This window comes from Sciurus carolinensis, chromosome 6 (assembly GCF_902686445.1).
Source record: "Sciurus carolinensis chromosome 6, mSciCar1.2, whole genome shotgun sequence".
Taxonomy (NCBI): domain Eukaryota; kingdom Metazoa; phylum Chordata; class Mammalia; order Rodentia; family Sciuridae; genus Sciurus; species Sciurus carolinensis.
The window spans coordinates 96,636,511-96,662,641 of NC_062218.1; the positions used below are offsets into that span (position 1 = coordinate 96,636,511).

General features: G+C 36.7%; 2 protein-coding genes across 4 annotated transcripts; both read right to left on the bottom strand.

Annotated features, from left to right (window-relative positions):
• Positions 1-436: 436 nt before the first annotated feature.
• On the bottom strand, positions 437-12,917 carry Nme5 (NME/NM23 family member 5). Of its 3 annotated transcripts, none has more exons than XM_047556658.1 (6): positions 12,824-12,917; positions 12,286-12,460; positions 8,096-8,301; positions 7,244-7,344; positions 4,100-4,218; positions 437-670 (listed from the first exon to the last, which is right to left on the bottom strand). In XM_047556658.1, exons 2-6 carry the CDS (start codon positions 12,412-12,414, stop codon positions 569-571), a joined length of 657 nt encoding a protein of 218 aa, XP_047412614.1. In that variant the 5' UTR covers positions 12,415-12,460; positions 12,824-12,917; the 3' UTR covers positions 437-568. The 3 variants fall into 3 exon arrangements, with proteins under 3 accessions (XP_047412614.1, XP_047412613.1, XP_047412615.1); XM_047556657.1 differs by having other exon boundaries at positions 12,750-12,901; XM_047556659.1 differs by having other exon boundaries at positions 12,286-12,424; positions 12,824-12,880.
• Positions 12,918-13,524: 607 nt separating this feature from the next.
• On the bottom strand, positions 13,525-24,459 carry LOC124987390 (bromodomain-containing protein 8-like). The gene is made up of 6 exons (XM_047556602.1): positions 24,091-24,459; positions 22,847-23,113; positions 21,674-21,831; positions 18,499-18,588; positions 14,603-14,780; positions 13,525-13,821 (listed from the first exon to the last, which is right to left on the bottom strand). The coding sequence occupies exons 1-6, from the start codon at positions 24,367-24,369 to the stop codon at positions 13,771-13,773; spliced, it is 1,023 nt and encodes a 340-aa protein (XP_047412558.1). The 5' UTR covers positions 24,370-24,459; the 3' UTR covers positions 13,525-13,770.
• Positions 24,460-26,131: the final 1,672 nt, after the last annotated feature.

Here is a 26,131-nt window from a genome sequence, read left to right on the forward strand (position 1 = left end):
GCCTTCTACCATTGAATCAGTCCTTTTTATTTTTTATTTTTAGACAGGGTCTCTCTAAGTTACTGAAACTAGTTTCAAACTGGCAGTCTACCTGTCAGCCTCCTGAGTTGCAGAGATTATGGGCATGTACCACAGTGCCCACCTTGGTTAAGATACTGCTTTTAATCTAGAATAGTTTTTCCTATTTCCATTTTCTTTTTCTTCCCCTCCCCTGCCTTGGGCCTCACTCATGCTAGGCTATCAGAGATATATCCCCAACCCTTTATAAATTTTATTTTGAGATAGGGAGCTCACTAAATTGCTGAGGCTGGCCTTTAACTTGCAATCCTCCTACCTTAGCCTCCCAAGTCACTGGGATTACAGGTGTGTGCCACCATGCTTATTTTAATGAAATAAACCCTTAGAAATAAGTTTGTTTTTTTTTTTTAAACGTCTTTATTTATTTCCTTTTTTTTTAAAATTGTGGTGCTAGGGATTGAACTCAGGGTCTTACACATGAGATAAGCAAGGAATGAGGTTTCTTTAAAAAAGCAAAAGCACAAACTTTTGTAATAAGATAGTTCATGATTTACTCTTTGGAGGACTTTTGAGGCTCTTCTGCAATTATATGATGATAATCAAGTTTAGGTTTGTTGGGGTTATTCTGCAGCAACCAATCAGCTAGCCAAATCTATAGAAGAAAAGGAAAAAAAAAAAACAAAACTTAAGTTAAACACTTAAATATTTCCTTTTAATACATACTATATCAATTACAAACAGTTTTCAATATAACTTTAAGAATAAGAAAATGACCATTAAAAATCCAAATACTATGATTTACATTATATAAAATTATAAAGTATATATCAAAAAATTTTTTAAATTAAAAAAAAGAAAGGGAAAAGACAACCTACAGATTGGGAGAAGATATTTGCAAATCATAGATCTTATAAATATTTAATATCTAGAAATATTAAAAACCTTTAATACAATCAAAATAACAATCCAATTAAAACAGGCAAAGAACTCAAATTTGAATAGACATTTCTTCAAAGAAGGTATACAAGGGCTGGGAAGATAGCTCAGTCGGTAGAGTGCTTGCCTTGCAAGCACAAGGCCCTGGGTTCGATCCCCAGCACTGCAAAAAAAAAAAAAAAAAAAAAAAGAAGGTATAAAAATGGCCAATAAGTTCATGAAAAGATGTTCAACATCATTAGTCAGTAGGAAAGTGCAAATCAAAATCAAATGAGAACCAGGTATGGGGGTGCACATCTGTAATTCCAGCTACTCAGTAGTCTGAGATGGGAGAATTGCAAGTTTGAGATCAGCCAGGCAACCTAGCCAGATCCTGTCTCAAAATAAAAAATAAAACGGACCAGGGATGTAACTCCAGTACTGCAATCATCAGTATTGCAAAACAAAATAAAATAGAATAAAAAAAATTGTGATCAGTGAAATAAGTCACACACAAAGAACATATATTGCATGATTCTACTTCTATGGAATATATACAACAAATTGATAGAGACAGAAAAAAAACAAAAATAGGGATACCAGGAGTTGAGAAAAGGAGAGAATGGAGAGTAATTGCTGGATGGTTATGGAGTTTCTGTTAGGAATAATGAAAACATTTTGGAAATAGGTAGTGTTAAATGTTGTACAATATTATGAATATAATTAATACCACTGAATTTGTTCACTTAAAAAAGTTAAAATGGCAAATTTTATGTGTATGTAAATTATATATATTACACCACAGTACAAAATAAACAAAAGATCAGGTATATACCAAAGTAGTGAAAATAGTGTTAAATGTTATTTTTGGTGGGTGGAGGGGGGGGGACTTGTTAAAACTATTGATCAAGCCAGTTATGGTAGCATACACCTGTAATCCCAGTGACTGGGGAGACTGAGGCAGGAGAATCAAGAGTTCAAAGCCAACCTCAGCAACGGTGAGACACAAAGAACTCAGTGAGACCCTGTCTCTAAATAAAAAATAGGGATGGGGATGTGGTTCAGTGGTTGAGTGCCCCTGGGTTCAATACCTGGTACCCAAAAAAACAAACAACAACAAAAAACTGGTCAATGCAACAGAGTAAATTCCAAGATAAAGAATTTGTTATGTGTTAAGTCAAACTTTATAAATCAATGTACAAGAACACTGGTCAGGAAAATAGTCAATATGCATCTTCATTTTGTGTTATATGCAAAAATAAATACAACTCAGGATAAAATCAAACAAAAATTTTAGGGCTGGGGAGGTATGTAGCTGTGGTAAAGCCCTTGCCTAGTATGTGTGAGGCCCTGGGTTTCATACCCTGAAAAACAAAACAAAAATTCTAGAAGAGGGCTTGGGGATGTAGTTCAGTTGGTAGCGTGATGGCCTAGCATACACAAGGTACTGGGTTTGAGTCCCAGAATTTTCCTCCCCCTCCCCCCAGTATTGGGGATCTCTACCACTGAGCTACATCCCCAGCCCTTTTTTATTTATTTAATTAAAAAAATTTTTTTAGTAACAGGAATTGAACCCAGGGGCACTAACCACTGAGCCACATCCCCAGCCCACTTTAATTTTTCTTTTGACACAGGGCCTTGCTAATTTGTTGAGGCTGGCTTTGAACTTGCAATCCTCATGCCTCAGGCTCCCAAACCACTGGGATTACAAGTGTGCACCTCTACGCCCGGCAGTTGCAGTCTTCTTATTAAATAAACATATATTACTTTCACAACCTGAATATTTTATTTTTTGGTGAAAGCAGAAAATTGGTAGGAGAGATTAAATCTTTTTTGCCTAGCAAGGTGGTACTTGCTTGTAATCTAAAATCCTCAAGAGGTTGAGGTAAGAGGATGGAAAATTCAAGGCCTGTCTGAGCAATGTATTAAAACTCTGTCTCAAAATAAAATAGGCCTGGGGTTGTAACTCAGTGGTAAAGTACTTGTCTAGGAGGCATAAGAGCCCTGGAGTTCAAGTCACAGTACTGCAAAAAAAAAAAAAAAAAAAAAAAGAGAAGCTGGCATTAAAGTAATCTTCCCTCCTGGGACAGTGGTGCATGCCTGCCATCTCAGCTACTTGGGAGGCTGAGGCAGAAGGATCTCAAGTTTGAGGCCAACCTTAGCAACTTATCAAGATTCTGTTTCAAAAGATAGGGGAGGTGCAGTGCTAGGGTTTTGTATCTCAGTGGTAGGGCATCCTTGGGTTCTATCCCTATACTGCATTAAATAAAATAACCTTCCCTGATGACCAAGAGTATCTGTAAAAAAGACAATGGATGATAGTTGACCCTGGATAACCAAGATAATTACCTAATTCCTTCTACCAAACTATTCTTTCATCTTACTGAGCGATGTAGAAGCATTTGGGAATATGAATAAATATAAGTTGCTCTGGTTTTTTTTTTTGGGGGGGCGTACCAGGGATGGAACTCAGGGGCACTCAACCACTGAGTCACATCCCCAGTCCTATTTTGTATTTTATCTAGAGACAGGGTCTCACTGAGTTGCTTAGTGCCTCACCATTGCTGAGGCTGCTCTGAACTTGCAATCCTCCTGTCTCAGCCTCCCGAGCTCCAAGTTGCTCTATTTTTTAAAAAATAGATATTATGATGCCAGGCACCATGGCACATAACTGTAATCTTGGTGACTGGGATCACAAGTTCAAAGCCAGCCTTAGCAATTTTTTGAGACCCTATCTAATAAAAAAAAAAAAAAAGATCTGGGGATATGATTCAGTGGTAGAGTGCCTCAGTGGTAGAATATTCCTGGGTTCAAATTCAATTACTACAAATAGATAAATATTTTTAAAAATTGAAAAAGTAGGCTGGGGAGATAGCTCAGTTGGTAGAGTGCTTGCCTCATAAGCACAAGGCCCTGAGTTCAATCCCCAGCACCGCAAAAAAAAAAAAAAAAAAATTGAAAAAGTAGATACCATAAGAATAAAAATGTTGAACAAAATTCAACAAGTAAATAAGTAATCAATAGTTATGCTAAGTATCTAAAATGTACATAAAATAGGTTATAGAATGCTCATTTTAAAAAGGTTCTCAATACTTCACTATTTCAAAAAAATACAATACTTTAAACAACTACAGACAATACTCTTTAATGTAAAAAGATTTCTTACAAAAGGATCTGTTGGTTTGTGTTTACAAAGCTCTGTGAGTCCTTCAAGCAGAGTTGGTGTGACATATAAATTTAAATAGTCCTTAGCAGCTTGTCCAATTGGAATGGGCTCAACAATCACTGCAAATACAAATATATTCTTATTAAAACAAACATAAGTGATTAAATATAATAAAGTCATTAAAAAGGATACCTGAAACCTGATGCAGTGGCAAACACTTGTAATCCTAGCTATTCATGAGGCTGAGGGAGGAATATCACAAGTTCGAGGCCAGCCTAGGCAATTTGGGAAGAGCCTGTTTTAAAAATAAATAGGACTGGGGATGTAACTCAATGATAGAGCACCCCTGGGTTCAATGCCCAGTACTGCAAAAAATAAAAAATAATGGGTTGAACTTACCGAGACCCTGTGTCAAAAGAAAAAATTAAAAGGGCTGGGGATGTGGTTCAGTGGTTAAGCACCCTTGGATTCAATTCCTGGTACCAAAATAATAATAACCATAATAATAATCATAATAATAATAGGTTGGAGATGTAGCTCAGTGTTAAATCCTTAATACTAAGGTGGGAGGGGAATGCTTTAAAGAACTTTTAATGCCATGAGAAATATTCATAATGTTTTCTTTATTACTTTTTTCCTTTCATTAAAGCATTATTTACACACAATACAATTCACATTTTAAGGTGTTTGATGAATTTTGGTTATTATGTATACTGAGAAAACCATAACACAATCAAGATACACAGCAAAAGTCACCAACCCCCACAACTACTCCTTTGCACTTAATCTGTTTCCTATCCTGTACCCTAGTCAACTACTGATTAGCTTTAAAAAATATATATATAAAACTTTTTCTTTTATAAATAACATTTTCTCTCTGGGGTGTGTGTGTGTGGGTGTGTGTGTGTGTGTGTGTGTGTGTGTGTGTGTGTGTTTTACTGGGGACTAAAACCCAGGTGCTCTATCAATAAGCTACATTTTCAGTCCTTTTTATTTCTTATTTTGAGACAGGGTCTCCCTAAATTGCCAAGGTTGACCTTGAACTTGTAATCCTCTTGCCTCAGCCTCCTGAGGTGCTGAGATTACGGGCATGGGCCACCATGCCTGGTTCATTCATTCATTCATTTTGAGACAGGGTCTCACTCTATTGCCCAAGCTGACTTCAAATTCCTGAGTTCAAGCTATGCTTCAGTCTCAACCTTCCAATGGTTCGGACAACAGGTATGTGACACCATACCCGGCTTACTGATTAGCTTTCTCTTACTACAGTTTCCTAGAATTTTATATAAATGCTTCTGCATTTTTAAAATTTGACATAGAATATTTTTACATATTTATGGGATACAGTAACAATTCCATACATGTATACAGTGTTATAATCAAAAGTAATCAGCATTTCCATCTCCTTAGATATTTATCATTTCTTTGTGTTAGGAAACTTCAGATTCTTCTTTTTTAGTTGTTTTGAAATATATCATAAATCGTCATAGACTATAACTCACCTTACTGTGCTATGGAACACCAGAACTAATTCCTCCTATCATAAATCTTTGGAGTTTGTTTGTTTGTTTTGGTATGGGCATTTAAACCCAGGGGCACTTTATCACTGAGCTACATCCCCATCCCTTTTTACTTATTTTTTGAATTATTTATTTACTTACTAGTATCAAGGATAGACCAGGGGCACTTAACCACTGAGTCACATCCACAGCCCTTTTTTTTTTTATTTTTATTTTTTATTTTGAGATAGGGTCTCGCCAAGTTGCTTAGGGCCTTGCTTAGTTGCTGAGGCTAGCTTTGAATTTGCAATCCTCCTGCCTCAGCCTCCTGAGTTGTTTGAATTACAGGTGTGCACCACCATACCCAGCTTTTTATAAAATAAATATTGTTTTATATAAAACACAAAATATTTTATAATGGATAATATTATGAAAAATGTGAATGAAAAAGTAAAACTAGGAGATAACTCATTCAACAAATGACAGGTACTTCACACAGTGTTACAGAAACAATAGTAAATAATACATAGTTCTTGCTCTTATAGAGTACTGAATATACATATAAAATATTTCCATCTATGTAATTTTATTAATATTTCTGCTCTTTTAAAATTTTTAAATAAATTGTGTCAGACTTCAGAAATTTTTAGTCTTTTCAGTTTTATTTGAACACTATAAATGACAAGAATTACAATAAATAGAATTTATAAAGAATATATTTATATTCAGGAAACTGACAGAGCATTGTAAGTTTAAGGCCAGCTTCGGCAACATATTGAGACCCTGTCTCAAAATAAAAAGGCCTGAGGAAGTAGTTCAATGGTAAAGTGCCTCTGGTTCAGGTGACCATCCTGCCATACATATAAGAGAGAGTTTTTATAAATAAGTCACAGTAGGTCCTTTTTTTTTTTTTTTTCTTTTGGTTTTGTTTTCTTTTTCCTCTCTGAAATACTGGGGATTAAACTCAGGACATGGTACATTCTCTGACAAGTGCTTTCCCCCAGATACACTGAGATATACCCCGAGGCCAATGTGTTACTTGTGATGAAAAAGTTACTAAAGATGAAAAAGTGAAGCTACTGGTCTTATGTGTTCACCATATTATTATTTTGTTAAAAATATGATTGAAAACCATCCCAAAATATCAGTACTATTCCTTACTATGTACTCTTCTAAGAAGTTTATAATGTCCACAATAGAATGGAAACAAAAAAAGGGCCTAGAATTGTTAATTTCATAACTGCATGAGACTTTATTAGGCAAACAGTTAATGGTAAATCAATTGTAATTTCCAAAAGAGAGTTCCTAATTTCTCCCTCCTTCTCTCCCCCGTCCCTCTCTCGTGTAAAAAACTTTATTGAAGCATTACAGATAAGGAGAAAAGCAAACCTAAATATGTACAGTCCAAGAGAAAGAAAGAAAAAAATTAAACTTTCAAAAGATTCCCTAAAGGGCACAGTTTAGTTCTGAGGGAAATGTTTAGTTTTCTATTTGTGGCTTCAAGATTTTGAGTAACTACAACTTGAAAATATGACAAAATATATTGGAGGAAAATCCTGTTATCTTCTTTCCTAGTCATATTTTCAAAATTTAAAAAAAAAGCAAATAAGGAGATATAGTTGACAAATTGTCATGTGTAACTCACCTTTAGGAAACATGAAACGAATTTCTCTTTCTGCTGCAGTAAAGTCATTACTTCCATGAAGTGCATTCCTTAGGTCATCTGTGCCATAAATTGCCCTTAGACTAAAAATAAATTAGAGTTGATGCCTATCCAATCTACACCTTTTCCTTATTTCATATGAATGCATTCTACTTAGAAATTTTACAGAAGCATTGTCACTTCTCACATATGTAGGCTTCGATATATTTTGAACTTAAGCTTATATCTATCTAGATAAGGGTCCAATACATTTAAATCTCAGGAAGGATATACCAGGAAAACAGGAGTTCTCTACATGAAAAAGAGGTGTTGTTTTGTGAGAAGTGAAAAAGCAATGCATACTCAAAGTGCCAGAACTCAGGGTAAGGATGTGGTTCGGTGATAGATGCTTGTCTGGCATGTGTAAGGACCTGGGATGAGGACCTGGGTTCAATCCCCAACATTGGGGATGTGGGTGTGGGTTTATGGAGTTCAAGAAGTCAGTGTCCTCTTGTTTTCAGACATTAGTGATAATACTAAAATATTCTTTTAAAATATCATCCCAATTTTCCCATGAAAAATCCTACTTCAGTGACAGTTTAATTCAAGGATAAGAAAAGGATAAGGCTAATCAAGCATTAATCAGACATTCTCTGAGGCCTTTTGTAATATTTGGTATTAAGATAGACACTGAAATAGTTAAAATATAAAATCGATCTCCCCACAGACTCACCAAAGACAAGTGGATTGAGGAAAACTTCTAAATGAAAGGAAACCCCATTACAATTAAGTCAAATTTTCTTTTTTTTTAAATTTTTACAGATGGATTCAATTCCCCCATCCTAGGAAATTTACCTGTCTGGGTGTGTTTCCTTAGCTACTAAAGTATTACTTGGTCCCAAAAGTTCTTTCCAGTAAGTGATGGCATTATGTCTAGCTAATATCATGGCAACAAGTGGTCCAGAACTCATGTAAGCTGTTAAATTTGGGAAAAACATTTTCCCATACTGTTCCACATAAAAGTTACTACAGTGTTCAGGGCTGAGATGTAGTTTTCTTCTCTATAAGAAAAACAAAGTCAACAAAAGCATTTAAAGTGACAGTTCAATAGTATCTTATTAAGTCATTAATAATTTGACATTAGTACCAATCTGATTATAAACTTGGTTTATCTTTATATTATGAAAAAAGAACATAATTAAATGTATGCTGAAATAAGATAATAAGAGGTATTATTTAATCTACTTAACAAAAAATATTCCAGTTTGGCAGCCTTCCTTAGCATATGGTTTGCCAATGACAAATTCATCACATTTTCTTTATTTTATTTTTTTAGTGGTACTGGGGATTGAACTCAGGAACATTCTACCACTGAGCTATACCCCCATTCCTTTTTATTTTAATTTTATTTGGAAACAGACTGAACTTGAATTTGTAATCCTCTTGCCTCAGCCTCCCAACTTGCTGAGATTATAGGCATACACCAAGGTACCCTTCTCTCCTCCTCCGGCCTTTTTTTTTTTTTTTTTTTTTTTTGATACTTGGGATTAACTCAGGGATACTCTACCACAGAGCTCCATTCCCAGTCCTTTTAATTTTTTTCTTTATTTATACTGATTATCTGGGAATTAATTAATTAGATAATATTGGGGATTGAACCACTGAGCTACAAACACAGCCCTTTTTAATTTTTATTTTTAGACAGGGCCTCAATAAGTTGCCAAGGTTGGCCTTAAACTTGTGATCCTCCTCCCTGAACCTCCTGAGTCACTGAGCTTATAGGTGTGAGCCACCATCACATATCCTTCCTAAAGTAATACTCCAATTATCAAGATGTTGTTAATGTGTACTTCATACATATTAAAGAAACAAAATTGGACTTTATAGACTATTTCAAATTCATCTTTCATTATATATGTGTTATTTTCCCATTCTTTGTCAGATTTTCCTATATTACTTGGGGAGGTGGTCTCATGATCCTTAGAAATATCATGCAGAATAATGATGCGGTAAGGAAGTTTTCACTTGAATGTTATTTATTCTTTATTCTGGTTCTGACATATCTGTTGACTCACTGTAACCTTAAGAAAAATTAGTTGGTGTTTCATTTCTCCATTTGAAATAATATGAAACATTTTGGACAACTAAATGTTTTTACCCCCACATATGAGAAGCTATAAGAAGGAACATTTAAATTTTTAAAATCATGGTAGCTGGGTCAATCATTCCCCCAATTTGAAAATACCATTTATTCCCTAAAAGCAGTTATTTTGAGTGCTTAAAAAAAAAATCACCAGTCTTGGGTGTGGTAACTCATAATGCCTGTAATCCCAGCAATTAGATCAGGTAAAATTTTTTGAAATTAGATTTACACAGAGAAGCTCTGATGTCAATTACACCCAGAACAGAACTCTTTAATTTGTAACAAAGGAAAGACTGCCACCTACTGAAAAGAAGATATATCATTTTTCAGAAAGATTTCCCAAATAGAACATGAAACCCTCAAATTCAGTGGACTCCCAACTCCAAGAAAACCTATTTTTATAAGCATAAAAGTACAAAAGGACAAATATTACATGATTTCACTCACATGAAGTAGCTGGAATAGTCAAATTCCCACAGATAGACACTAGATTAGTGGTTACCATGGGATGGAGGAAAGGGAAACAGGGAGTTATTTTTTAATGAATATAGTTTCAGTTTGAGATATAAAAGTTCCAGATATGGGTGATGGTGATAGTTACCCAACTATGTGAATATATTTAATACCACTCAAGTGTTCCCCTTCCAGGTGTGCTGGCTCATGCCTGTAGCCCCAATGATTCAGGAAGATTGCAAGTTTGAGACCAGCTTCAGCAATTCAGCAAAACCTTCCACAACTTAACGAAACACTGTCTCAAAATAAAAAGAAAGACTGGGATTTACTGGTCAAGTGCCCCTGGGTTCAATTACCAGGACCAAAAAAAAATTGTACCCTTAAAAATGGTTAAAATGAACTTGGCATGGCAGCTCATGCCTGTAATCCCAATGGAGGTTGAGGCAGGAGGATCACAAATTTGAGGCAATTTAGCAAAACCCAGTATCCGAAGAAAAAACCTGAAGAGAATCTGGGGATATGGTTCAGTGGTAGAGAACCCCTGGGTTCAATCCCCAGTGCAGGAAAAAAGAAAGGTTAAGTGGTAAATTTTGTTATGTATATTTTGCCACAATTAAAGAAAAAGAAAAAAAACCCAGCAGCTGCAGTAGCAGCAACATACAATATACCATGGCATGTTGGGTAAGATGGCATGCCTGTAATTCCAGCTACAGGGAAAGCTGAAGCAGGAGAATCAAATTCAAGGCCAGCCTCAGCAACTTATTAAGAACCTCAAAATAAGAAAAATTAAAGGGTTGTTCTCCTCCCTGATCTTCTTTTCCCTCATCTTCTCCTGTTCTCTCCTCCCTAGTCTCATTTTCTCTGAATCACCTCTTTAAACCCCCCCCCCCCTGTTCCCCATGATGACAGAATCACAGGCTCTGGGACAGGAGTCCCCTGTGTTTCTCCTTTGCTAGCAAAGCAATAAAACATTTCCCTTTTTCTCAAAAATAAATAAATAAGCAAAAAAATAAAAGGATTGGAGATGTAGCTCAATATAAGAGTGCCCTGGATTCAATCCCCAGTATTGAGAAGAAAAAGAAAAAAAACACACCATGGTTGCCTTTGGTCTGAAACTTATTGCTAACCAGACCAAGTAATTCACACACACACATTTTTAGGGTTTTTGTGTGTACACTATTGGGAACTGAATTTAGGAGCTCTCTACCACTGAGCCCTTTCTATTTTTAACTTGACACAGTCTATCAAGACTGGCCTTGAATTGGTAATCATTCTGCTTCAGCCTCCCAAGTCACTGGGATTACAGGTATATGCTACTGTGACAACTGAATCTTTTAATTGTATTAAATATGTCCCTACACTTTGTTGTACCATCCCTATGCTCAGCCCCCACCTATCCATGAAAGCTCAACTGAAATCACATGTCTCACCAGACAATTTAAGTTTTTTATTCTTAAAACATTGACTAAATAGGCAATATGGTACCATTTACATGTAAAAGAATAAAACACTAGAAATTCAAATAAGGATAGTAAAAAAAAGGGCAAGTTAAAAATATCCAAGTCTATTTGAAAATTTTTACATTTTCTAGTTGTTGATGGGACCCAGTGCCTCACACATGCTAGGCAAGCCCTCTACCACTGAGTTACAAACCCAGTCCCTATATTTGTTTTAAACCTCTAGAATATTTATTAAACTGCAAGACAAATATAAGGTTTAAAATATTAAATATTTATAATAACTGAAAAAAACACCAACAACTTAAAAATTCAATAGAGGATCAAGTAAATAAACTGTGCAGGCAAATATTACAATTAAATTAGAAAGGATGAGAGAGATTCAAGTGTAATCTAGAATGCTATCTAAGGGACACAGGATGGAACAGCTCTATTTTAAGTGGGAAAAATATGGGGCTGCGTTGTAGCTCAGTGATAGAGCACTTATCTAGCATGTGTGAGACACTGGATTTGATCCTCAGCAGTACATTAAATTAATTAATTAAAGGTACTGTGTCTAACTACAATTAAAATTTTAAAAAAGTTCGTTAACACATAGATAATTCCTGGAAGAACAGAAAGTGTTAAGTGGTTGTCTGTCTCTGGAGACTGGGATGTGGGGTGGGAGAGGGCAGGTGAAGGAAAAATCAATTTTACTTCTCGTTTTATTTTCATTTGAACTGTGACAAAAACTTAACTATCACATATCTTTTTTTTTTTTTTTTTTTTTTTTGTGGTGCTGGGGATTGAACCCAGAGCGTTGTGCTTTTGAGGCAGGCACTCTACCAACTGAGCCATATCCCCAGCCCTATCATTTTTATATTTAGAAAAATAAACCTAAATTTAATGCTTAACACTAAGGCTGTAAATGGGTGGTCGCATTTACATAAACGTTTAAGGAGGTGGGGGGAGCAAAGGTTTTTTGAAAAAGCATGATTATGCCCAGAAGTTACCTGAACAATCGTGAATCCAGATCTGAGAATAATATCTTGAATCTCCTCCTCTTTGTCAACAATATCTGGTTTGATAATAGCCAGAGTTTTCTCGACATATATCTGAGGTGGGGGCATTGATATCTCCATTTTGGTTTTTCTGGGTATAATTTAGAAGTTTCTTGACAGATATCAACTGCAATGACATACATTTCCCCCCCATCCCAAATACGATGTAATTAAAAATAGTAGTCTTAGGTGATAGATCTTATTAATTTATAAAGGGAGAAACTGCTGTGTTTTTCTACTAGCAGTCTGAACAGTACGAATTTCTAGTGTTCCCAAGTCAAGCCTTTTCATCAAGGAAGGGAGAACCAAGGGCTCTCAGATCGGAGGTCAATGGATGATCTAAAAACCTGATACTAGAGCAGACACCTGGAGGCGGCTACGGCTGGGGAGGGGGACTGGTCGGCTACACAGCTCACCATTCCAGCAGCAGGCGAGTGGTCCCAGACAACTGCCCTAAAAGACCCCGCCCTGCCAGGACCATGCTACATACAGGGTTAAGCGTGAGTGAAAAGCTAGATCCCCAGGTCTCTGGTACAGTCCAGGACGTCCCTTCTGAGCACTCGCCTTGGTGAACGCCCCTCTGCCTCCACACAACTTGTTGCTAGGAGACCTGAAGCCCTGGTTTGCCGACGGTGGCTGCTGAGGGCCAAACCCAGCAACGCTCTTCACAGCCTCTGATGAATTTGTTTGTTGTTTTAGGGTTGAGGGGTGGTTGGGCCTGGGGATTGAACCCAGGGTCTCCTGCATGCTAAGCACAGGCTCTACCACTGAGCTATATATACCCCAGCCCCTGACATATTCTTAACCAATGGAGTCAGTCACAGGGGGTTGTTTTTATTTTTTCCCTTGTGAGTCTTACACCACTAGACATCTTCTTCATAATTTATCTTATTTCCCAACCCACCCCTGCCCATTTAAAGGATCCTTTGATATCCCCACTTTATAAATCAGACAAATCATTGATGTTCCCCTCAGGCCAGTTGTATTCCCCTCCTGACAGCATATGTAAGAAGATCACAGTCAATATCTTGCTTGTTTCACTATATGATGCTCCTCCCTCTATTCCACAGCTTCTGTAATCATTAAAAAGCAATCTTTGGTTTGAGAAATATTTATTTATAGAGCAGTAGTAAAAGGTTTAATCTAATTGCCTCTAAATTAATTCTTTGGAACAAAAATATGGGCAACAATTATGGCATAAACTCAAATCTCACCCCCAACCACCTTTTAAAAAATATTGGATCCACAGACAGCTTTGATGCCATTGTTGTTAGATAAAGGCATTACTCTTATTAGAAAAGACAACAGAGAAGTGGTAAACAAGCCTTGAGAACTGTGGTCAGAGTCTCAAGGAGAGGTCCAAACTCCAGAAAGGATCAGGGTAGCAGTTCCAGGTTAACAAAACAGATTTCCATCATCCATTGGGTAGACTGGTACTCATTCCAGATTATTTAAGTCTCTTCTTTTGTCTAACCAAATACTCAGCACCTACAGGGTCAAGGCACAGATAGTAAGCTATGAATCTTAGAAGCTACAGAGAATTGAATGCAATTTTCTTTTTTGGCAAATAGCTCCAACTACACTTCTTTCTTTAAAGTACAATGCTGCCCAGAACAGAAACATGCAAAAAAAAAATTTTTTTTTTTTTCTCTTTTGTGGTACTGAGATTAAACCCAGGCCTCATGCATGCTAGGCAACTGCTCTATTGCTGAGTTACATCTCCAGTCCTTTAAAAATTTTATTTTGAGACAGGGTCTCACTAAGTTGATCAGGCTGGCCTCAAACTTGTGATCCTCCTGCCTCAGCCTCCTGAGTAGCTGGGATTACAGGCATAAAACCCTTTGCCTAGCTCAAATGTTTCTTTGAAGTTACTATGTCTAATCCTCTAAAGAGAGGAAAGTGTGAATGTACTTTAATATCAACAGATGAAGCAATCAACAAATGGACAGTGACTATGGTTTACATTTTTGGCCTTTTGACTTGAAGCTTCTCTAGAAGCAAGAGACCTATTACTTATCCATCCCCAGTTTTCTTGTTACCTACCTTTCTAGACTACCTCATTTCACCATGTATTAAAGATGGACCTATTGAGTTTCAGTTTTCCAAATCATCTGGTAAAACCATCAATTCTTAAGGTCCTTGAATCATCTCTAAAGATGAACTCCAGAAATATAAAGTCACCTCAATATCACCCTCATTCTTATAGGCTTTTCAAAATCAGATTCCAGAAGTTATGCCCCTTTTCCTTGCAGTTCACTCTATGTAGTACCTGAATTTGTTCCAAGACTTCACGCTGCATCTCCACAGCCATATGGTATACATGATGATCAGAATCATTGTACATCACAGCATTTTGGAACATCAGCATTAGATCCCGCTGGAACTGGGCCATGGTACGAATCCGTCCCTTAGACAGATTCCTCTTCAGGCTAGTTAAGTCCATGGGTCTGCAGATGGCCAAGAGAAACCAGAGAAAATCAAACTGTAATGTGGAAAATGTGGTGACCTAACATGCTCTTCTAGAGAACTGTTGTTTTATTCTTATTTTTATTTTTTGTACTGGGGATTGAACCTAGGGTACTTTATCACTGATCTACATTCCCAGTATTTTTTTTTTATTATTTGTTATTATTTATATTATGAGATAGGCATGCAACCTGTGCCCAGCAAACTGGTTGTAATGAAAATGGCAGCAAAGATAGCAAACCCCATCAGATAATAAAACAGTAGCTGCTAACATCTGACTATTTACAATAGGCCAAGAACTGTGCTAGGTACGTTTTATAGTAAATTAATCCTCTCAATAAACATATAAGGAATGTATTATTATCGTTGTTGTTGTGATGATGATGAGGAGGAGGAGGAGGAGGAGGAGAAAGAGGAAGAGGAGGAGGAAAAGGAGATGGAATCTTACTGTTTCCAAGGCTGGTCTTGAACTGGACATCTTCCTGCAACAGCTTCCCAAATAAGGACAGAGAACCAAGCATGGTTGCATGTGCCTATAATCTCAGCTATTCAGGAGACTGAGGCAAGAGGATTATGCAGCTTGGGAAACTGCAAGACTCCATCGAAAAACAAAAACAGGGCTGGGTGCGGTTGCACACACCTATAATCTCAGCAACTCTGGAAGCTGAGGCAGGAGGACTGCAAATTCAAGGATAGCCTCAGCAATTTAGCAAGACCCTATGCAACTTAGTGAGACCCAGTCTTAAAATTAAAAATTAAAACAGAAAAAAAAAAAAGAAAGGCTGAGGATGTATCTTGGTGGTAAAGTACCCTTGGGTTTGATTCCCAGTACCAAAAAAATAAAAAATAAAAACAAAAAGAATAAGGATACATATTATTTTTAGACTTTGTTGGGCAGATTAGGAAACTAGACTTAAAAAGATTAAGTTTTTGCCCAAAGTAACACATTCTGGACTCCAATTCAGAGGAAGCCTGACTCCAAAATCCATAGGCCAGAACACTCTTCAATTATTATAGGAACAGAGTCAGCCTCAGGTATCAAGTCTCAAGTATGTAAGGAGCTCCAGTGTGCAGTTTTTAATTACTGTCCTTTCCCCCACATGAGGATAAAGCATTTGTCCTCTCAGGAGGGTACAGCAATAAGGTACCATCTTGGAAGCAGACAGAAGATCTTACCAGACATCAATTCTGCCAGCATCTTCATCTGGGACTTCCTAGTCTCCAGAACCATAAGAAATAAACTTCTATTACCCAATCTAAGGTATTTTGTTTTAGCACTATAAATGAGTCTGCAAAGTTCCAGTCATTTAAAAAAAATTATATATATATATATATATATATATATATATATTTTTTTTTTTTTTTTTTTAGTTGTGAATGACACTTTATTTTTATTTATTTATTTTTATGTCATGCTGAGAATGGAACCCAGTGCCTCACAAATGCTAGGCCAGTGCTGCACCACTGAGCCACACCCCAGTTTCCTAACCATTGTCTTTAATATTCTATTCCGCACTGTTTTTTAATAGCATTTTAGTTGAACTATGCTATTAAAAATCCAAAATGCTGCACTCAACCAATGTTTGTAACTTTGTATGTAATATTTGGGTTAACATTTTTGCCTCAGAATACCTATCACTAACTGCCTGTATGAATACTGGGTTATTTTTAAAGTTTTGGAGGCTGAGACAGGAGGACTGATTGAAAGTTTAAGGTCTGTCTTGGCAACTTAGACCCTGTTTCAAAATTTAAAAAATAAATCAATAAATAAAAGGAGCTGGGGATGTGGCTCAGTGGTAGAGCACTTGAGTTCAATCTTCAGTACCACACACAAAATCAAAGTCTAAGAGTATAATGAATGGGTATTACTTGAAAGGTCAATACTGAAAAAAAAAAAAAAAGTAAAAATTACTTGCATAACTTCTCAAGTGAAGACACTGAACTCATAACTTTATAAACTTGTTTGGCTATAAAATACATGTTGAGTTTGCTGGGTGCAGTGGTGTACACCTGTAATCCCTGCAGCTCAGGAGGCTGAGGAAGGAGGATTGAAAGTTCAAAGCCAGTCTCAGCAACTTAGCAAGGCCCTAAGCAACTTAGACCTTGTCTCAAAAAAATAAAACATGCTGGGGGATGTGAATTGGTGGTTAAGTACCCTGGGTTCAATTCCTGGTACAAAAAAATGTGTGTGTATGTGTATTGAATTTTTAAGTAATATAAAGAAAGAAATAATCTAATGAATGGGAAATAAAGAATGAAAAGACAGATATAAAAGTAGCCAACCTTTCTTGACACCTTTCCACTGACCTTTTCACTACATCCTTGTATCCTGGGGCCTGCCTTTCTGACACAGGCTTCAAAAATGGACTGCTGAACCTGTTAAGGGACAAACCCAGAAAGGATAAAGAAACCCTAGCAAATTACTCCAAATAAGAAGAGTGGCTGTGAACAAGAATACTTAAAAATAAGAGTATGGCTCAGTTTTTGTTAGATTTCCCTTAGGAAAATGCAGACTGAGCACCATTAAGAGGAAATCTATTGTGAATGCCTGTAATCTTAGTGACCAAGGAGGCAGGAGGATGGCAAGTTGGAGGCCAGCCTGGGCAACTGAGTGGGACCGTCTCAATCAATAGATAGATAGATAGATAGATAGATAGATAGATAGATAAATAAATAAGACTGGGGGCTCCTGGGTTGAATTCCAAAGTACTGCCAGGAGAGGAAGAGGGGGAGAGGGGGAGGGGGCAGAGGGGGAGAGGGGGAGAGGGGGAGAGGGAGAGAGAGGAATCTAAATCTATACATTTTCTCTTGCCAAATAGTTAAAAAAAAAAAAAAAAAAACCCTGTGAAATATTTAACTCTTATTATAATCAACTAGAGTTCAGAAATTTGTTTAAAGTTCCTAAGGCCCTATATCTGTTAAAAAAAAAAAAAAGAATCTGCCATATATCATATTGTAAGGAGGTATACATATTTTAAGTACAAAGCATAATGTAATAGAAATCAATTTCTAGAGACAATTCAAATGGTACAGCAACTCTTTGTTTTTAAATATACATGACAATAGAGTGTATTTTGACATATACATGTATGGAGTATAACTTATCCTAATTAGGATCCCATTCTTGTGATTGTACATGATGTGGAATTACACTGGTCATGTATTCATATATGAACACAGTCTGATTAATTCTATGGTATTCCTATTCTTCTCCCCACTCCATTCCTTTCATTCCCCTTTGTCTAATCCAATGGACTTCTATTCTTCCCCTCCCCACCTTTCCTTGTTGTGGGTTAGCATCCACTTATCAGAGAGAACATTCAGCCTTTGGTGTTTTGGGACTGGTTTATTTCACTTATCATGATATTCTCTAGTTCCATCCATTTACTGGCAAATGCCATAATTTCATTCTTCTTTTTGGCTAAGTAATATTCCATTGTATATATGTACCACAATTTCTTTGTCCATTCATCTGTTGAAGGGCAACTAGGTTTGTTCCATAGCTTGGCTATTGAATTGAACTGCAGCAACTATTTCTTGTACAGAGAAGTAAAAGCAGTTGTGGGTAATTAAGGTTAAAAGAGTCTTAGATACTATGACCTATTTGAGGGATAAACATATCTCCTTTTATCCTTAAGATATAACATGTACTAATGTCTCAGTTCTGAACATAATCTTATTACCATTTTGGAGACCTACCTGTGACTGGCAATCATCTTCCAGACTGGCAAAAGAGTTTTTTTAAATAGCAAATGATCCTGAACAGGGTCACCTTGACTTAGATCAGTCCTACAGTATACAACATGACAGAAAAGAGATGTTAACTTCACAAATGATATTCTGTCTCCTCAATAATGAGGTTTTCTCAATGCCTAGTGCTCCTAATTATAATACCCGAAGGAATATAATACTACAGGAATAAAATATATGTAATGCCTTCATAAGGTGCCATAAACTATACCCATATTTTTTTTTGTACTGGTGATTGAATCCAGGGGCACTCAACCACTGAGCCACATCCCCAGCCCCTTTTTGTGTTTTATTTAGACCTAGAGTCTCACTGGGTTGCTTAGGGTCTTGCTAAGTTGCTGAGGCTAGCTTTGAACTCATGATCCTCCTGCCTCAGCCTCCTAAGCTGCTGGAATTACAGGCATGTGCCACCATGCCAGGCTGAAAGCAGTCTTTGTTCAGTGTTTCCCAAGTGCCTGTGACAGAGTCCGGCACTTAGTAGGTGCTCAGGAGGTATTTGATAAGTTAATCTGGTCCTGTTTTTATGCAGAAATATGTCACACTAATAACAATCTCTCCCCTATTTCCAGAGAAAGAAATATTTGGTTTCATATACCAAATAATTTGCTTATGTTTTATCAGAATGTTACACACAATTTAAATAATTTTCTTTTTCACTTTCCCCTATATAGTGATCTTTAAAATACCTAAGACAAATTCACTTTTCCTCATTGACCCTTCCGTCCTTCTTTGGGCTAAGCTGTCTCATATTATTTAGCTTTGCTTTGGAAGAACACTGGTTCAACATTTTATTTCTTCTTCTTCTTTTTTTTTTTTCTTTTGCTGTACTCAGGATTGAACCTAGAGCTAATCAGTGTACTACTGAGCTACATTACCAGTCCTTTTTTTTTTTTTTTTTTAATTAAAAATTTTAAAAAGGTTGATTCAAGGTCTTGCTAAATTGTTCACACTGACCTTGGTTAAATTTATAATCCTCCTGCCTCAGCCCTTCAGAGTATCTAGGATTACAGACATGCATCATGCCCAGAAATGCTATTATAATAATTATTATTTTTAATACTGGGGATTGAACCTAAAGGCACTTAGCCACTGAGCCACATCCCCAGCACTTTTTATTTTATTTAGAGACAGGGTCTTGCTAAATTGCTCAGGGCCTTGCTAAATTGCTGAGGTTGGCCTCAAATTCTCAATCCTCCTGCCTCAGCTTCCTGAGTTGTTGGGATTATAGGCATGTGCCACCACGCCCAGTGCAAATGCTATTATGTGTAGAACTCTATCAGAACAGGGAACCCAAAACAAACTTCTTTGTTTCTGTTCACTCAACAGAAATAAACAATTGCTCCTTGGTACTGATGGTACAACTTCATTCACATATCCATGTAACAAGACCTTTAATGTGTCTACCATATGAAAGGTACTATGCTAAGATCTGTAACTTCATAACAACAACTTTGCCATTTTTGAGGAATAATTTTTTGCTTACCTTTATTTCTACCTATATGGAAATGAATGCCAAACCATTATAAGCAAAATAAAAGAGTGATAGTGGAAAAGATCCTTCAGACTGGGAATGGTGCTCCAAAGACTTTTCTTCTTAACAGATTAGTACAGACCAAGGGAGGTGCCTGAGAAGACCTTGGAGATTTATTTATGTATTTTTCCCAGTGATGAGGACTGATCCCAAGACCCTGAATATGCTAGGCAAGCACTCTCCCAGATAACTATACTTCACTCCCCACCTCTGAAAGTCTTCTTTTAAAGTAGTTTTAATTTTCCCTACCAATAACACAAAAATTCATCTTTTTAATCTCCCCTTAAGGTATCATGACAAGAAAATTTGGTAACTAATATCTACTGCTTTCTAATAAAGATTATATGATTAGTGTGGTGACTCACACCTGTAATCCCAGCTACTGGGGAGGCTAAGGCAGGAGGATCACTAATTTGAAGCTAGTCTAGGCAATTTAGTAAGACCCCCTCCAATCTCAAAATTTAAAAAAGTACTGCCCCCGCAGCCCCTGATAGACTAAAGGAACAATATGACTTAGCAATGTTTCCTGAACAAATGAAATCTAGTTAATCAAGAGGTAAGAATTATTTAAAAATACACTCAAGTGTTGATGAAACAGACTTGCTTTATGTTAGGACAGCATATAGACCTGTATTTATATGATGTTAAGATTATATTTGATGCCAGGCATGGTGACACAAGCTTGTGATCCCAGTAGCTTGGAAAGCTAAGGCAGAATTGTGAGTTCAAAGCCAATCTCTGTAATTTAGCAAGGCCCTAAGTAACTTAGTGAGATCCTGTCTCTAAATAAAAATTCAAAAAAGGGTTAGGAATGTGGCTCAGGGATAAATATCCCTGGGTTCAATTCCTGCTACCAAAAAAAAAAAAAAAAAAAAAAAAATTATATTTGAGTCTAGGAATTTCAGGCCAGACTGGGCAATATAAGATCTTTCTTTAAAACTAACAGGGCTGGGATAGTAGCTCAGTGGTAGTTTTATTTAGCTTGCCTAAATAAAACAAAGGAACTCTGTCAATCTACAACTAAAAAAAATTAAAAAAAAAAAAAAAAAACCACAAACAAAACAAAAATCCAACCTTATATATTTGATTCATAGTGTTTTTTTAACTTTCATTTATTTTTAATTTTTTTGTAGTTGTAGATTTATTTAAAAAATTTTCTAGATATTGATGGACCTATATTTTATTCATTTATTTATATGCGGTGCTGAGAATTGAAACCAGTGCCTCACACATACTAGGCAAGTGCTCTACCACTGAGTCATAACCCCTGTTCCCGATTTGTTTATTTTTATGTAGGGCTGAGGATTCACCCAGTGTCTCACACATGCTAGGCAAGAGCTCTGCCAATGAGCTATAGCCCAAGCTCTAATTTTTTTTTTTTTAACTTACAAAAGTAACTCATTTCATTGTAACACATTCAAATAGGAATAATAAACAGAAGTAAAATTATGAATTTAACAATCTTGGATAAAAATCTCTACTTATATATTTTTTTCTTTGTTTGCTTGTTTGATGCTGGGTATCACACCCAGGGCCTCAGACATGTTAGGCAAATTCTCTACCACTGAACTATTCCCTCAGATATATACTTACAGTTTGGAGGAGTTTGCATGATTGAGAAGAATATCCACAAGGGGAGTTTCCTGAATGCTGAAGCCATCATCACAATCTCCTGAAGGGGGTTGGTCTTCCATTTCTGAAGCATACTCTTCACCTTGGTCCTCCTCTTTGGATTCTTGCTGAACCTCACCCTGAGAATTCCAGGAAACTTTATAAAGAGATTTACAATCTGCATGGCCATTTTACAAGCATAGAATAAAGTAAAGCTAACCTTAAAATGAGAAAAGGCCAATTATTATAAAGCCATAAAAGAAATTAAAGAAAGGTGACTTAAGACCTAAATAAATGAATTCTTACTAATTATCTTGCTGGAGAATTTTAACTCTGCCCCCTCAACCTCCAAATGAAAAAACAATATTTACTCAATTTTAGTTGGATGCTATAAAATCATCAATAGCACCTGTGGCCCTGGAGCTAACAACTATAGCTGGTCAGATTTATATATTTATTTATATATATATTTATATATATGTGTGTTGTTGTTGTTATTTTGTTTTGTTTTTGGTATTTGGGATTAAACCCAGGGGTGCTTTACCACTAAGCTACATCCCCAGTCATTTTTTTTTATTATTATTTTTTAATGACAAATTCTAAGATGCCCAGGTTGACCTTGAACTTGCAATCCCCCTGCCTCAGCCTCCCAAGTAGCTGGGATTTACAGGCATGCACCACCACAACCGCTGGCAAGATAATTTTAATGATGGTAATGGCATACAAAATTTTACTGATTGTTTAGTATGAGGCAGGCACTATGCTAATTACTTTATATGAACTGTCTCATTCATTCATTTTGAGATGGAGTCTCACTATGTCCCCAGGCTGGTCTCAAACTCCTGGACTCATCCTCTGGAGTAGTTAGAACAACAGGCATGTGCCACCACACTGGCTGAACTGTTTCATTCAAATCTCACAGCAAACCTACAAAGTAGAACACTTTCTGCTACAAATATCCCATTTGTAGCAGAGAAAATTGAGGTTCTAAAATATTTGGTATCATGCCAAGAACACCCAGCTAAAATTAGTGCTAAAACCAGAATTTAGACCCAGGTAGTTATGACCCTCTGGAGTTAACCTATGAGCTCTAACCACTGTACTCCACCTCCCTATGAAGAAAAACCAGACAGTTGATTTAAATTATTTACTTACCTCTTCACTCTCTGTTGGCAGTCCCTGAACCTCACTAATATCTGAGGGAAAAGGAACCACCTCTGGCTTTCCATTTTCTCCCTGTAGCTTTTTTTCAGCTACTAAGGGTTCTATGTTGGCTAAAGTCTCTTCAGTTTCTTTGCAGGGATCACCTTCTTCAGTGGCTTCAATTTCTCTTCCCTCTTGTTGCTTGGTACCAGATGGAGGGTAGCAGGCTTCACTTGATTCTTTGCTGCTAATGCACAATGGCTCCATTAAATAAGCTACCTGCAATCAAATTTTATTATTAGATTCACAGGAACACCATGGAAATTATCCACGTATCTGTTATGGCACATGCTTACACTGCCACTGTGATTAAGTCTGAGATGGCAGATGGGTTTGATTCATTTAATCATTTAAAATTTATCAAATAATATACACAAGCACTGGATTAGTTGCTAGGCATGCTATAGTGAACAAGATAGATATAGTTCATGCATCTTCAAGGAGCTTATGTTCTAAAATTTTCAGTTTTGATCAATTGGGAGTCAGGAAGTGCTGTCTAGAAAACTTGAAAAATGTATTTGCTACAGACTCTATAGACAAGTGGCAACATTTGAACTAGATATTTCTCATCTTGTGTTCAGTTGTAGCATAAATACTTTTGTCCAATCTATTTCTTATCAGTATGTTTCTTGTTTTCATCTCTGGACCAGGTTAATAATAAGCCTTTAAAACACTACCTTGCAGCCAGACACAGTGGTGCACACCTATAATCAGTGACTCAGGAAGCTAAGGCAGGAGGATTGCAAATTCAAATTCACCAGTTTTAGTAATTTAGTAAGATGCAGTCTCTGGGAATGGGAGTTGGGGGAAGGTGTGGGCGAGTAACTAAGTGGTAGTGTCCATGGATTCAATTCCCAGTATGGGGGTGGAGAGACTGCCTTAAGTCATAATGTTTTAAGCTTCCAGGAGAGTTTGGGCGAGTATAACTTCTCATGACTATGAAAGAATGAATTGCAAGGATGTGCATAAGGCAGTCTTGCGTATAGAAATTCTCCTTTGATTTTGGCCCCCTCATGACTGTATTTGGTGCATATTCTGTATCATCTCCACATAAGGGGGACACATCAATTAACTGAGTCATTGCTACTGGGGACCTTATATTTAGTAAATATGAAGAAAAGTAGCTGAACACAAGGGTGAACATTGTCTTAGAAAGTTAAGGTTCTTTTGGCTTTGGAATTTATGTCCACTATTACCTCAGAAAGAAAGTGGAGGAGGTTCTGGCGGCTGACTTGCTCTGCCTCTTCCTGAGATTCCTCACTGCCTCCATCCCCCACAAGCAGCTCACTAGTTTCTCTCCCTGGGCTGCTTTCCTCTAATTCCTCAGCCTCTGGATCTTCAGTTTCCCTCCAGCTGCCCACATCAAGATCCAGACTGGAGTCCCATGAGCTGAAGAGGGACCTGCAGTCGTTGCTCAACTCAGAGTCATTGGGATAGTCTTGTTCAGAATCCAACCAAACCCACTCACGCCCCATCTGTAAATACACAGAACAAAAATGAATTAAGTTTATTCAAATAATATGCCTGTTATCTCCATCTTCCAAGTTCAGTGGAAATAAAAGGGGCCAGAAGTTTTTTCTATTCATTATTAGGAAGAGCAAAAACTAGGAGAAAGGAAATATTTGAGGATGAAAGAATCTCTTTGGAATATGAAAAAGCTTCATGTCAATATAATAGATATTACCCAATAATATTTTTTACTTGGATTTCCTCATACTCCATAAGGGAAAGAACTTGAGCACAGCTAGCTTAACAGACTTCCTCTATCCCAAATCACCCATAAACTCAGCTAAAAGGCAATAAATTAGGGGAAAAGAGGTATATTCCTCAGCAAATACATATTTTAAAATATTTAACCTATTAACCATTACATCCTTAAATTTCATTTTTGAGATCACTTTTGACATTCCTTTAGTCATATCCAACTGTCATTTTTCATAGTAAAAATAGAAACATCAAGTTTTAATGCTTTCTTCCCTTGTTCATTGTACTACACTATCCTGGCTTTTAAAACCAATTCTTTAACTTTGTCTTCTCCCTCTTACAACTTTGTTTTATTCTTATGCAGTGCTAAGAACTGAACCCAGGGCCTCACATGTGCTAGGCAAGCACTCTGTCACTGAGCTAGTCCCAGTCCCACAACTTTAAATATAAAATTTTCTTCTGTTTTTTTCTTGGTTCTCTGCTTTCTTATTAATACTTCCATTAAAAAATGTATATAGGGGCTGGAGTTGTGGTTCAGTGGTAGAGTGCTTGCCTGGCATGTGTGAGACCCTGTGTTCGATCCTTAGCACTGAATATAAATAAATACGTAAAACAAAAAGGTTCACTGACAACTAAAGATATATTAAAAAAAAAAAAAAAAGTATATAGAGCTCGGTGCAGTGGCACATGCCTGTGCAATCCCAGTGGCTCAGAGGCTGAGGCAGGAGGATCTTGAGTTCAAAGTCAGCCTAAGCAACATAGCAAGGCCTAAGCAACTCAGTGAGACCCTGTCTCTAAATCAAAAATAAAAAGGGCTGGGGATGTGGCTCAGTGGTTCCATGTCCCTGGGTTCAATACCTAGTACCAAAATAAATAAATAAATGTATATAGAAGCTGATCACCATGGCACATGCCTGTAATCCCAGTGATTTGAGGCTGAAGCAGGATCGCAAGTTCAAGGCCAGCCTCATCAATTTAGCAAGGTTCTAAGCAATGTAGAATTTAGCCAGACCCTGTTGTCTGGGGATGTGGCTCAGTGTCCCTGGGTTCAAACCTCAATATATATATATATATATATATATATATATATATATATATATATATATATATACACACACACAAAGTTCCAACTGTGTCCTCTATTCAAGTGACTTCCAAATCTCTATAATCTTTAACTATAGTCACTTTGATCTCACTTCTTCATTCATCTAAGTCAATTCCCTTTAGATACCCTACCATTGCTTCAACTCCACATTTCTAAAACTAAAATCAACTCTTCCTATCTCCAAAATAATTTGCTCTTCCCAATTTATTTCCATCACCAACACTACCATTAGTCTATATAAACTTATGTTTTAATCCTTCTCATTTATTCAGTAAGCAAATTCTCTTCCCACTTTCCCCCCACTAATTTTTCTGTGCCTTTGTTGCTGTACAAGTGTTATCTCGTTTGTTTTCTGTATCCAGTCTGCTCTCAACTGCCTCCTTACTCAAGGCTTACAATAGTAATCTCAAATATAAATATCTCAATTT

What these genes read in the sequence shown, in the direction of transcription:
- LOC124987390 (XM_047556602.1), bottom strand. Translation starts at nt 24,369, where the DNA reads ATGGGGCGTGAGTGGGTTTGGTTGGATTCTGAACAAGACTATCCCAAT. An exon ending in TCCTCCACTTTCTTTCTGAG is followed by an intron (nt 23,114 to 24,090) that starts GTAATAGTGGAC and finishes ATTTGATTGCAG; the next exon opens with GTAGCTTATTTAATGGAGCC. An exon ending in TGCCAACAGAGAGTGAAGAG is followed by an intron (nt 21,832 to 22,846) that starts GTAAGTAAATAA and finishes TGGAATTCTCAG; the next exon opens with GGTGAGGTTCAGCAAGAATC.
- Nme5 (XM_047556658.1), bottom strand. Translation starts at nt 12,414, where the DNA reads ATGGAGATATCAATGCCCCCACCTCAGATATATGTCGAGAAAACTCTG. An exon ending in CTGGATTCACGATTGTTCAG is followed by an intron (nt 8,302 to 12,285) that starts GTAACTTCTGGG and finishes TTTTTCTTATAG; the next exon opens with AGAAGAAAACTACATCTCAG. An exon ending in TCGTTTCATGTTTCCTAAAG is followed by an intron (nt 4,219 to 7,243) that starts GTGAGTTACACA and finishes TTGTATTTGCAG; the next exon opens with TGATTGTTGAGCCCATTCCA.